Consider the following 13,822-nt stretch of genomic DNA (forward strand, 5'->3'; position numbering starts at 1 on the left):
AATTTTGGTGACATCTAGTTTAACAGAGGCCATAATATTCATGTTTTAAGTTCTATTAGTAGGGTTGTAGGTATTTACTGTAGCATATACCAAGATAAAATACAGTCTCATATTGCAGACAAAAATTCTTTACTGATGTTTTTCAGTTAAGCTGATGGCCCTGAAAGACATGCAGGTGACTTCCCCACCCCCCTCCTCAAAATTGTAGGTTAAAACAGAGAAGCTGTCCAGGTAGAATTCTGCCTTGAGGAATGAGAACATAGGGCTTTCATACTCATATTAATCCTGCCTTTTGGCTTTTCAGTGCTCAGGCTAAGGTTGCTCACTTAATTTGGATGGAACATATTTTAGTGTGCTAATAGGATGAAATTATGTGATATACTTGTCCTTCCTTTCCCATGGAAGGAGGAATCTTGACCTTATTTGTCATCATAAAATTTCTGTCTGAAGCAGGCTTGGTAAAATATTTGTATGTCTCAAGTTAATGTATTATTCTTGGTGTGCATACGCTATCCCCTAATCTCTTCTTTCTTCTTGATAATGATATTTACAAGATTATTGTATTTGTTCTTCCTAAAGGTCTGCAGTGGGTTCAGATTTCTGATTCTAGAGAAGCTTTTAGACTTCTAAAAGTCGGGTTGAAACACCAGACTATTGCAAGCACGAAACTAAACGCTCGTTCGAGCAGAAGGTGAGAAACATTTTGAATAACATTGGGCATAGGATGATGTGTGGGAGGAATGAGAAACTAAAACATGGCTTGTGGCTTTTAGGAGGGGAGGTTTCAGTTTTTATGTTCTTTAGCAGTATGTGACCCAATGCTTTAAGGCAAAAAGATTCAATCTTTGAGTAAGATGAACATGTACAAAAGCTAACAGCATTTTATCAAATACTTTCCTTCAAGCAAAAGCAGTTAACTTTATTCCCTGTAAAGGGGGAGGGGGCAAAATAAGTGCTACATAAATATCCCTTTAAAAGTTTGTATCTCATAGAGAGCATGTTTAGGTATGTTGACAGATTTGACAACTTTTTGAATGGATATTGTGGAGGCTAAAAATATTTTGAAGGTATTGGTCTACTTTATCACTTCTCTGCTGACTTAACTTTTCTTTTTAGTCACAGCATATTCACAGTTAAGCTACTAAAAATTGAAGATTCCGGAGCACCACGAGTGACCCGAGTCAATGAGTAAGTGCAGAGCAGAGCCCCCCTCTTCTGTGAAGTTGTCAGTTATTTTCCATGTTGGTGTGCTGGTATTGCAGTATACACCTAGTGGTCTCTGGTAGAACCTCATGCATGTATGGTAGTTTCCTCACTTACTATATTCATACAGTACTTGGCCCTCCACCTCAAGCTATCAGATTGCAGTGCTGTTTTATATCTTGTGTACTCTGTTCAGCACAAGGTTCTGCTAGCCTTCTATGTTCCTGAATGCATGTAAGCATGAGGAAAGGCTGAGACACCTGGGTTTGTTCAGCCTGGAGAAGAGAAGACTGAGGGGGGGATCTCATCAGTGCCTGTCAATACCTGAAGGGTGGGTGTCAAGAAGATGGGGCCAGACTCTTTTCAGTGATGTCCAATGATGGGACAAGGGGCAACAGGTGTAAATTGGAATACGGGAAGTTCCACCTGAATCTGAGGATGAAATTCCTTACTGTGAGGGTGACAGAGTACTAGAACAGGCTGCCCAGAGAGGTTATGGCATCCCCTTCTCTAGAAATATTTCAAACCTGCCTGGAGGCAGTCCTGTGCCCCCTGCTCTAGGTGTACCTGCTCAATCAGTGGGGTTGGATGGAATGATCCCCAGAGGTCCCTTCCAACCACTACCGTTCAGTGATTCTGTAAGTCCTCAGAAGGAAGAGGACGGGGTGGGGTTGAAATAAGAGGTGTGCTGGGAAAGTGTGTGGCAGGAAGTAGTGTGAAATTCGATTCGGGAAGCAATGTTGAAAGGATGGATGGGTTCATGCAGATGAAGATCAAATAATTCTTCCCGTAAGAAAAGTGATTCTTTTAAAAAGTGAAGATTTGTGCACGTTCTAAGGTAAATAAAGTTAATTTTTCTTGTCTGTTTTCAGATTGTCAATTTGTGATCTTGCTGGTTCAGAAAGATGTACCAAGACCCGCAATGAAGGTGATAGACTGAAAGAGAGTGGAAATATAAACACCTCTCTCTTGACTCTAGGCAAGTGTATTAATGCACTCAGGAACTGTCAACAGTCAAAGTAAGTCCTTTTATGAACTGCAAACTGGTTGTGGTTTTTAGGTATTGCCTACAACATCTAAAAAGCTGTTTAAAATATACAATGCGAACGCTAAGATTTTGCTAGAAAAGATGTGTAGACTTGTAAAGTCTATACTGTCAAGTCTTGTTGAACTACAAAAGTTATCTTTAAAGGTGCCTTGTTTTGCCCTTTCATTCAAATTCTAACATCCCTTAAACATGTTATCATAGCTTGTAGCAATTTAACTTTCTTCTGAGCTTAGTTTGGGAATAAGCTTAAAATCCGCTTTTCACTAGTGTCATAGTAAGAGTCAAATTTTCAGCTTTTTTGTACTCCCTTGTGAACAAACTGTTTTCTATGTACTTGTAGTGTAACAATTTTCATCAGCATCATAGCATCACTATCATAATTGTGCACTTTTTGACAAAATCTGTCTCTTTTTTTTTTCTAAATACTGATATAACTTCAACACGTTCCTCCTGATCCAGCTAACTATGCAGACTAAAGAAAGCCTTCCCACTATCTATGCTCTAGCTTGGGGATCTAAATAGGAGTAAAATAATACAAAAAGTTAGCTGTCTGAAAAAAACCAGTACACTATATAGTCACAGCTGGATGTAACTGTCCAGGAACTACTGCTTCCACAGGTGCTAATTCGAAGATCTCTTTCTGTCCCAAAAGCTAAATGAACACTCAGTCTGCTGATTGATATGCCTGGATGTGCTTTCCCAAATTCACTTACTCCATAACACTGTTCCTGATAGCCTATTTAAAGTCTGAGACCTTAAGATGGAAAAGCTTCGCTAGCATGTGTTCCTGATTAACCCTACATTTTACAGATTTACAGTCTTTCTTATCTTCCTGTTCTTTCCAGATAGGAAGGATGCATTAAGACTAGCAGCTGCTTAGAGGGCTGTTAATGTCTTCAGAATGTCTTTTTCTAATCCTAATAACTTGGAATTTTAACAATCTAGAAGAAATGTTTTGAAGCATGATCTCTTAGTCTTAATAGATGCCCCTTGCAAGCTGAATAGGAAGCGGTAACTTTCTTAAAATTATTCTTGTTTATCTGTCCTGCAGCAAAGCTACTTATGAGCTGTATATGTATTCCAGCAGGACTGTCAGTAGTTTGCTGAGTTCTGTAGCACTATTTATATAACTGAATAGCTGTCATGTGTCCAAAACACAGGCAACCTATTCAGTGGCAAGTGTGTGCTTAGTCATGTTTTAGGAGTTCTCATAGAATTTCCTATAAGCATCAAAAACTACATCACTAGCTATTAAATTCAAGGGCACAACTTCAGAGTTAGGAAATGCCAAACTGCTGGGGGATTAGGGAAAAAGTTCTGAGCAGTACCTCCATGCGTTTGGTGTGTGCTCATTTTCTCGCCTAGGCTATTGTACGTTCTCAGAGGCAGGATAGTGAGAGAGCTCTCTGATAATGTTGGAAACTGCATGCCTAGAACTAGCTATGTCCTCTTCATGAAGGTGGAAAGGAAGAGAGAGAGGTAGGGTATAGTCTGATGTAGCATGAGGTTATGTGACCTGTCCTAGGCTGATGATGAACGTGCTTTTGGTTTAAGTGCTCCCATTGATGGTATTGCTATAGCCTAGCCGAGACAATCACTAAAGCAGCAGTCACAATAGCTACATGGTCTCTTCACAGACAGCTGTCGCTAGTCCAAAACAATTTTAATTGATTTAAAGACTACTGCTTTATAAATATTTTAAAGTATTCAGGCTGGATAGCTCTCATACTGACTGGATATTATTAAACTTCTGGTCATCTGTTCTTTTGTCTTTAAAGGTTGCAGCAGCACATACCCTTTCGTGACAGTAAATTGACTCATTTCCTTCAAGGATTCTTCAGTGGGAAGGGGAGGATATACATGATAGTAAACGTAAGCCAATGCGCTTCAGCGTATGATGAAACACTCAGTGTGCTAAAGTTCTCAGCCATTGCACAAAAAGTAAGTGTGTTGTAGTTATCTTGTTGATCAGCACTTATGATTTGCACTTAAGAGCAGGTTCTCTCACTTCTAAGAATATTAATTTAGTTACTGGATTTTTCTGTCCTATGTTGCAATCGTCTTTTCCAATTCTTCCTAGTCAGGCTTTATTTTTCTTGTAAAGCTTCTCAAAAGGCTTTGTTGGGACTTCTTTTTTTGAGTGTGGGTGTGGGAGCATCTCTTACTGAAAATTCATAATTCCTATAAAATGTCTAGCCTAACAGGATACTTGCTATATTTGGAAGAAGTACCCTGAGATCTAGGTAAACAACTTCTTTACTCGTAACATGCTCTCATCTAGGAACAATTCTAGCTGCCCCATATACTACTATATCTTAACTTGGAATATTGCTCACCTGAAATATTGGCAAAATAGACTGAGCACCAAAGAGTTTGAAAGGTTGCCTTTATGTCCGTAGAGGCTTCAGTGGGAAGGCAGTGGTAAAGCAGAATGAGCAGGAGTAAATGCAGATCTGTAACCTGGCAGTCAGAAGACAAAAGTATTGGGGATCAGTGCTGCAGTGCTAATGGAAGCCGAGGATAACTTCTGTTGACAGTTAAATATTTTCAAAAGACAATAGATCCAGGCCTTTGGAATGTGGGCTTATCTAAGCAGGTCACGTGCAACACTAGAAGGAGCAGATGGTATGGGTGATGCAGCTGTTCAAGAAACAGAATTTGTAGGACATCTGTGTAACGCAGCTAGAAACTTGAGGTACAGGAAAAAGATATCTGGTGCATGAGGTGGTGACCCTGTTGTAGGTTGTCGAGCTAGTGAAACTTGGTGTTCATAGTCTAACCCTTCTTTTGATTCCAGAAAGTAACTCCTCTGTACTCTTGCTGGAAACTGGTCTAAGTCCTCTGAACAGAGGATAGGCTGGGGGAGTACTATGCTCAGGAGACCTATAGGGAAGTGCAACAGGTATCTTTTGGAAGTGCCAGTAGAGGTTTAAAAAATACCAATGACTTTGTTCTTCATTTCCTGGGTAGGTTGTAGTTATGGACACATCTGTTCTTCCCAAAGATCAGTCATTTGGCCAGAAATCAGCAGGAGAATCATTACTTTTTAGTAACACCAAAATGCCAATCCCAAGCAGAAGAGCTACTATCCTATGGGACAAGAGCTTAGAAGATGTGATTGAAGATGATGAGATGGAGGAAGAGTGTAGTACGTCAAGAGAAGAACCTGTGCAGAAACATGAAGAAACTAAAGTACTTATTGGAAAGGAAGAATATATGGTATGTGCCAGGGCTACTTTAAGAATTGGTTTAGTATGGAGTCTTGAAGCAAGGTAGTATTCTTCTGGTTTCCCACATCTCTCATCTATCTTTTTTTTTTCTGATCACTCTTATTATACCTAAATCCAGCGTTAAGAACCAAAGGTGGGATTACTCGTGACTTAGAGTTTTCCCACAACAGACACTATGAAATGTGTCTAAACACAGAGTGAGCATTAAGAACTGCAGGTACAGCTTTCTCTCCTTTTGGTCAGCTATGGTCAATGCACAACAAGTATTACCATGTAATTAGCAGCAATACAGAAGACACTTCCTTTGTATTCTATGCACAAGAAAACCCTGAAAACCAGTTTTAAAGGAACAGCAGTTTTGGTCACTTCTGGGGAAAGACAAGGAGGAGGGAACAGAGGACTTAGTCTGTTTTGTGGAGGTTTCGTTAATATTGCCCCAAAAATGAGCATCTGGAAAACAAAAGCCAAATCCTGTGGAGCATAAGCCAGTTTTGTAAGACAACTTCAAGAATTCTTGTAATAAACTTAATGTTCTTTTGCAAATGCCTACTTTGTGCAAACTTCTAACTCAATGTGGTAGTATCAAACAGATATTTCAATCTATTCATGAATCATTCTATTCTACCAGTTCTTTTATTAGCTTATTCATGAACTTTTGCCACCTGGAAAAGTAAAGTGTTGTTGTAGTGTTTGAGGAATGGGAAAAATCTTGCTTCTGGGAAACTATTCCTTCATGAAAAAACTAATAATAATGGTAATTCTAGATGCTGTTGAATGTCATAGAAGATTTGAAGAACAAACTTATTACTGAAAAGAAGAATAAGTTACTGTTGGAACTGAAAATTCGTGAAGAAGTGACACAAGAATTTACCCAATATTTTGCTGAGAGGGAAGTAGATTTCAAGTAAGTTAGCTTTAAGTGGTTTTGAAGTTACTGGTTAAAAAAATGAAAGTAAACTAATTTATTTCTCAGAACTGTCTCTTGGCCATAAAAGCCCACACTCTTCTGCTAGTCTTACTGCCCCTGTTAATACTGTTAATATATCAGTTTCTGTTTGGACTGAGTTCAGGAAAGGCTTTGATTTGCAGGGGTGGGGCGGGAGTGGAATCTGTAAACAGTGTGTGTTCCTGTAGAGCACTCCCGAAGAGAAGAGCTTTGTGATAGGATGTCTATAGAAAGAGTGACACTTGCAGAAGTATTTGATTATTGCAGTCTTAGTGATACTCCACGCAGGTATTATGGCTCAAAAAGCTTAGAAAAAAGCTTGTAGTTAAGTGCTATCCATAAACTGTGTATTTGTCTCCCCCTCATTCTTCAGGTGTGTGCATGGGAAGTGTACTTCTATTTTGGTGTAGCAACATCATTTTGTGTATTGTTCTATTGTTTTGACACAACTTCTGTGTTCATAGGCAGCTGTACTAATAACTCCTTAGCAGCTCCTACTGGCTAGCTTTCAGCTGACTTATGCTTTCTTACTACAGAGAGTGCCTTTCTCACGAACGAGAACGGCTTGAAGAAAATTCTGAAAGACGTCTGGAAATCTTCAAGGAACTTGTAAATAGTTGTACTAAAAGCACAGATGAAGGAAATAAGTTAAACGATCAATCTTGCAGTGAACAAGCTGGACCTCTGGTATTTTTATCCCCTCCCCAATAACATCGCTTTTACTAACTACATGTTATGGTGATAGTATGTCTCAAGGGTTGGAAGGATGGTTTCAAGGAATGGCACGCTGTGTAACTGTATCCTCTGCAAGATATGTTTATCGCGTTCAGTAGAAGTACTTGCTGAGCCTCGGGCATGCGCTTAGGAATCTTTGGGTCTTTCTGCATTTCTGTAACACAAAGTGCAAATTGCTGTACACAAAGAAATTGGGGGGGAAAACTGCAATTATGGTACGAGCTCTATTGCTTTAAATGCCTATTTAAAGTATTTGAAGCTGACTTCGTAGGGCCCGTATATGGACTGTACTGGAGTAGTCGCAGAGACTTTTTCTTAAGTCTATTGTAGCTACAGCTGAAGCAACGAGAATTGTATACACGCTTAAGCCATAAACAGACTCTTAACTTGAGGCTGGCTCTTGTGAGTTTGGAACCCTTTGCTTTTTTAAAAAAGGAAAGATATAGCAGAAATATTTTGAGTACAACTTAATTTGATAAGTTACCACAAACTTATTTCACCTCAAACTCTTACTGATATATGAAAATTTCAATGTATTACTTCTTCTAAAACTGCTTGCTGTATTTCTGACCTAGTAAGAACATTGAATAAAATACTGGCTTTTAAAATAAATTTGGAGGGGATGCCTTTGTGATGATATAAAAGGGAATGTGATGGTAGGTCATTAAATACTATAAAAAAATTAAGTAGCTAGTTTTTGATATTGGACACTAGTGTGTGAAGGTAGACAGAAACTGGCGCTCCAATTGCAGATGAAGCTATACGATGGCTTTGTAGTCAGAATTAACTGTGCTTATATGTTTGAATTCATAATGGTCTTCCAAATTTTCTGTAGAAATAATGGCTACTGTGTAATTATCTGCCATTTCTAAATGGATCTATATCTTTCAGGATGAAGAATATACCATGGGGCCAGGCACCTACACTGGTCTTGAAGGCATTATTGATTCTCTGCAGAATGATGTCATCGATATCAAAAAGCAGGCGGAAGCAGCGCACAGATACATTGTGTCCCTAGAGGACCCGCAGGAAGCTATACTTTGGCTTGAAAAACAGCTGGGAAAAATTACCACTGAACTAAGTAAGACCAAAGAAGCACTGATAAAGAAAACCAATGAACTAATCAAAACTGAGGAAGAGCTGACACAGAAAACCAAAGGTGAGCTGGGTGTAAGTGTGACGTGAAAGGCAGAAAAAAGAAATCAATCACTACTGTAAAACAGAAATAATAAACCAGTTGGGCAGGATTTTGGAACCAAATCATATGTATAGTGGTGGTAACCAATTGTCTTCTGTATGTTCAAGTTGAACATATTCCACAGCCCTCGGTTATTTAATTTTAAGACAAAATTTAAAACTGCCAATTGCAGATTTGTGAATTGTTGGGGTAAAATGTCAACGTTACAATATAACCATGAAATCAAGAATCAATAATCCCCACATGTCACAACAATCCCCACACTGCTGATGCAGTAGGGATCTTGGGGAACACGCATAGAGGAAAAAGTAGCAATACCTCATAATATGATTTCAGCACAAGTCTCTTGACATGATCTGTGTATTATGAGGGTTGCAAGGCCCAATTCTTCTACTCAAAAAAACCTAAGCAACTTTTGAAATGTGTCCTATAATTAGAAGTCAACGTGAAAATAAATCAATCTACTCAAAAGGTACTGAGGTACCATAAGATCTGGCAAAATGGATTACTGAGTAAACTATGTAATGGCTGCTTATTTGATTCAGGCTTCTTTTCCTGTTACAGACTTTGAAATGCAGATGACTAAACTTGATGAGTCTGCTAAGCAGCTTAAAGAAGCAACTGAGGTAACTTTCTCAAGGAAAAACTTGTGCAAAATTATTTGCTTTGATACAAAATTCTAATAGCTTAAAATGCTATCATAGTACACTTCTAGCTTTCAAGCTTAGCTTAACTGATCTTGCTTCTAAATGTATGGTATGGTTCAACAATTTAACACTGACTGAACTACTATTCTTTCTTTTCCAAGAAAATGAATACACAGAACAAAAGAATTCAAGAACTAATGGACATTGTGGAGCAAAAAGATGATGTTATTACAAAACTACAAGATTTGATATCCCATTTAGAAGAAACTGTAAAAGACTATGTAAGTCTTAGACATCTCAGTTTTCTTTATACAAAAAAATCTAAGTCTACGCTTATGATGGATTTAACCATTTTAAAAAATGGAAATTTTCTGTAAGTAATTGCTGCTTGCTTGAAATGGTAGCAGGTGAAATTGGCATTGAAACTGAAGTTACAGCAAAATGTATGCGGGGGTGTGTGTGAAAAATGAGGCTTTTGGAAGCAGTGATCTGGAGTTATTGGAGGACTGTAGATAAGACTCTGAGGAGCTACTCTAAAGGCAAAAAAACCCCAAACCCTCAAACTAGGAGGACTTAAGCAGTAGGAATAGAGGGATTGCATATCTTTATATTTGCCTAAATGGAAGATGAAGGAAGGAAAGTCTCGCTGCAGCAAAAGGTCAAATTTAATTGAAGTTAGTAGTGTGAGAAGGACAGTGATCGTGTAAATTGGCAACAGAAATCAGTGTGTTCCACCCACACTACCATGCATGCACACACTTTCTAAGGAAGAGCAATAATATGAATATATTAAGCAGAGTTTGAACTAAGAGTGGATGGCCAGGGTATCTCTTCTGATGTGATTAATAAAACTTGCAACTGGCTAGTCTGCTGCTAGCTGCTGAATGCCAGAAGGCTAGCTTGGCTGAATGTGTACAGGCTTAAAAAAAAAAATAAACAAACAAAAAAACCCAACCCAAAACAAACTATTCAGGCTGAGTTTTTTGAGCCTGATGTCCAGTAACCTGAAGTAGTTCTGAGAGCATTTTAAATGAAGCTTCATCAGCACTCTGATCCATTTCTCTCTTCCACTGTAAACTTAAGGCTTTCGCTAGACTTGGTGTTTTCTTCCCTCTCTCTGCCCCACAGCAACCTTAGCTTTTCAATAGCCTGAATGCTCCCAGAGTGATAAGAGTTCTGATGACTGCTTCCTATTACTACTCCTTCCAAGAGCAAGGCTCTAACCCTGTCCAGTGTTTCTATGAGACTGTGTGGCATGAAACTTAAAATATAACTACAAGCCTCAAGTCTGTTCTATACATTATTTCTTTAATGAAGTACTTATCTTTAAGTAATTGGTCCTTGGCAACCAGCATGGCTTGCCACTTGCAAGTAAAGAAACCTTGTTCCTAGTCAAAGATATACTCTAAACTATGTATGACACAAATGATTAGGCTTTCAAATTGCATCAGATCTGTGTTGATAAAAGATCTGTGGCTTTGCTGAAGGCAGTCAGAACTCCCAACGCTGCCAACTATGACAATAAAGCGATGAACTTGTAGAGCTGACCATTTACCCTTTGAACAAATCAGGAATTTCAACTCTTTTGACACTGGAAATTGTTTTCAGGTGGTAAACAAACTTCTCTTAGATGCAAGTCTTGCATTTTGTAGTTTCTTAATCTCTTGCTCTGCTTTCTGTACAGTGCAAAGCATTGTGCATATTAGTATCTAAAGGTGTACCTGCTTTTGGTTTAAGTAACTACCTTGTTCCTCTGACACTCGCTATACATGTTACCCAGATAGTTTTGTAAAAATATTTGCATATAAAAGGTTACTAAGTGTTTTAAGTGCTCACTTTGTAAAACTTCAAAGTAATTGAGCTTCTTTTAACACAGGACAACACTGTAACTACCATTAAAAGAAAATTGACAGAAAAGAGTTCTAGTGAAGTGACTGAAAGCAGCTGCCTCAAAGATTGTGAGGAAACTGTGTTGGAAGTGGGAAGAAAACGTTGCTTTGAAAATAAGCCTACTGTGGAAGAAGAGCCACCTACAAAGAAAGGTACAATTTCTACCATCACTCAACAGGGGGTCTTCCAAAAAAACTTGATTACTATTCCAGAACAGAAGCGAAGAGCTGTGAAGCGTAAACGTTATAAAGAGAAAATCTGCTATGTTAAACTGTAAATGGAAGTAACTGTTATGTAAATATCTCTTTTGCAGAAGGTCTTACACTGTTCACTTCTAAATGCTTCAAATAAAAGTTAGTTTTTAGACTCTTTCCTTTCTTCTGCTTTTTCTCATCTGTTAATGTACTTGCGGACCCAGCTGTAGTCCTTAAGCAATTTCTTAACAGTTCTTTTTGTACTCAGCCTGCTGTTGCTGGACTTGTGGGAAAGCAGCATCTCCTGCTCAAGTTTTTTAAAATGGTCTAAGCAGGTATCAAAGGTGTCAATGATTTACTGATTGTTCAGTCACACAGTATGTGCTGTGAAACTTGATGTTTCGTTCTGTATGCATGCTGTGAACTGACACGTGGTCAAGGTGACAGTGCTGGCAAAGGAGAAAAGCTTTCCGCTTGAATGGAAGTAAAATTACTTTAAGTCCACAGGCGGCATATTTTGTGCAGCTCTCAAGTTTGCATTTCTACTCTCTCTGCTTTCCTTGCTATATCTGTGAGATTACCAGTCATCTTAGAAAGGCATGAACAAACTAGCTGCAGTTGAAGACCTTCAAGGATAAGGGTGAAACTTAAAAGTACACAACTACTTACGTTATGCATTTCATCTAAGTCTATTAATCAGTAAGATTGAGCCATATGGGACTGACCTGTGTAAAATGGTATTTGTAAGATCTACCTGCCTCTAACTTGACTTCAGGACACAGCTGAGCTTCAGTTTCTCACAGAACTGTGGAAAGCATATGCAAAAGAAGGGTGAAAGGTATTCCCTTTGTGTCCCTTACTCTCTTGCCTTCCTCCTATAGAAGAGGTGCAAGTAAGAATAATCTTCCAGGCATTGTTTGAGTGAGGGTGAAATAGAAAAAGAGAAGTAAGAGTAAAAATGGGAAGCAGAAAATACCTATCCCCATAAAGATGGATAAGACGTGTTAAAAGGAGACTTGTTAAATTCACATTATCACAGAAAACTGAGGAAACAGATGTTGAATAAGCTGAATGCTGGACTGTCATTCATCACATTCTGCAGTGAAAGAACAAGGGAGCACTCAGTCTAGTAGAAGATCAGCTTTAGTTTATGGAACAAAGCATTTCATGCATTGGGTAGCAAACTTACAATATTTGCTGCCCTAGAAGGTGGGAGAGGCAAATAAATCTCAGATTCCAGGAATGGTTAGACAATCAAACAGCCAACAGGTTCATACATAGATACTTGAAAGGGTTAAGCAGGGATGTATTTTCTCAAATTCCTCCACCATTCCCAATCATCCTGTGTCAGGAAAGCGCTGTAGGAAGTGGCCAGGCCTACCAACAGTAGCAAAAGCTGGTAAAATGTTAGGCTTTAGGTCAACTGATGGGGTGTGATCCAGTAGGGCATTTCTGATGTTTTTACAACTTGTTCAGATAAATGTCACTTGAAGTCTTTCTTAAGAGAAGCTTCTGTGTCTGTACCAGATGCATCTCTGATTTGTCTCTATCATCTTTGGTTGGGATGAATATTGGATCCGAGCATGACTGTTTGATGGTGCCACCTATACAACTGTTATAGGAAGGGGGTGGGAAATGAAGCTGACGTAGGCTCCTTGATATGCTAGGTAGTAGTAGGCTTGTTATAATCTCACGATGGAAGCTCATTTAAACAACCAAAAATAGGGAAGCGATAGCTCTTTTCAAATAAGAAATTAAAGTGGATAACTAGCAGTGCCAATTAATGTCAGCACTGAGATTTTTCTGTTGGGAAGAACAGGCTATTCAGGCATGTTGGATACGTCTATTTTGTGGGTGTTGAGAATATAAGGCATCTGATTCAAAACCTGGGTTGTTAGCTGCTCTACAATGATGATGCTTATTACTTAACCTTTCTCGTTAAATGTACTTGGCACAATACAACAATGAGCACAGCTACGCTGTGATGGCTTTCTCGTAGAATCGAGATACGTTAGTGGCCTATGAACAAAGTTTTTTTGGGGAGAAGATAGGTTACCTTGTCTTGAAGTTCAGGTTTTTGTACTCTTCTCTAGGACTTGCTTCCCATATTTGGGGTGGGGCTTTTTTCTTATTACTTCCTACATAAAAAGCTTCTAGACTAAATATCACATATCTTCTTGCACTAATATTTATCCTGCTTTGCTGCATGGTTGTGGCTGTCAATACAAAGCATCTAGATCAATTCTAAATTCTCTTGTGAATGATCATTCTCTTCTTGCTATAGTTGTTGGGCTAAGCTCTGCTATTTTTTTCATCTTGCCAACTTAGATCACAAAATATGTCTTAAGAAGTATTTTGCCTCTCCCTCTTAGTGAAGTATGTAAAAAAATTCATGCCCAGTGTAAGGAATATATAGTATTTTGTCTGATATGGTTTCTTGAGACTGCACAGCTGGGCTTTCGGGGAAAACCATTTCCCAATACAGAATTTTTAATCTTGAAGCATTTGGAAGCATGGCTTTACAAGGTGAAGTAAAGCTGCTGCTCTGTCTGACCTAGCAGGAACACTTGATATGTCTAATTAGAACAGCAAAGGTACAGAAAAGCAGGAGGAAAAAAGTGTGCTGTGGAATTTGATCACTCTAAAAAGAATCAAAACACCAAACCTGAATTGAGTTGGAAAACACTATTGTTAATGCTTCAGTATGACTTTTTGTTAGTGACTCAAATTT

At 38.6% G+C, this 13,822-nt stretch overlaps 1 protein-coding gene across 4 annotated transcripts in view; it reads left to right on the forward strand.

Moving 5' to 3' along the window:
* The window catches only part of KIF20B (kinesin family member 20B), a 44,384-nt gene that overhangs the window by 10,509 nt on the left and 20,053 nt on the right, over nucleotides 1-13,822 (forward strand). For all 4 annotated transcript variants that reach the window (XM_075107819.1, XM_075107820.1, XM_075107818.1 and 1 more), the window contains exons 10-20: nucleotides 580-691; nucleotides 1,117-1,188; nucleotides 2,076-2,222; nucleotides 4,030-4,192; nucleotides 5,222-5,470; nucleotides 6,246-6,385; nucleotides 6,964-7,114; nucleotides 8,054-8,321; nucleotides 8,925-8,986; nucleotides 9,169-9,288; nucleotides 10,884-11,049. In XM_075107819.1, coding sequence (XP_074963920.1) covers nucleotides 580-691; nucleotides 1,117-1,188; nucleotides 2,076-2,222; nucleotides 4,030-4,192; nucleotides 5,222-5,470; nucleotides 6,246-6,385; nucleotides 6,964-7,114; nucleotides 8,054-8,321; nucleotides 8,925-8,986; nucleotides 9,169-9,288; nucleotides 10,884-11,049 — 1,650 coding nt within the window. The remainder of the gene's footprint in view (nucleotides 1-579; nucleotides 692-1,116; nucleotides 1,189-2,075; nucleotides 2,223-4,029; nucleotides 4,193-5,221; nucleotides 5,471-6,245; nucleotides 6,386-6,963; nucleotides 7,115-8,053; nucleotides 8,322-8,924; nucleotides 8,987-9,168; nucleotides 9,289-10,883; nucleotides 11,050-13,822) is intronic.

The sequence above is a fragment of the Phalacrocorax aristotelis genome, chromosome 12, assembly GCF_949628215.1.
Source record: "Phalacrocorax aristotelis chromosome 12, bGulAri2.1, whole genome shotgun sequence".
Taxonomy (NCBI): domain Eukaryota; kingdom Metazoa; phylum Chordata; class Aves; order Suliformes; family Phalacrocoracidae; genus Phalacrocorax; species Phalacrocorax aristotelis.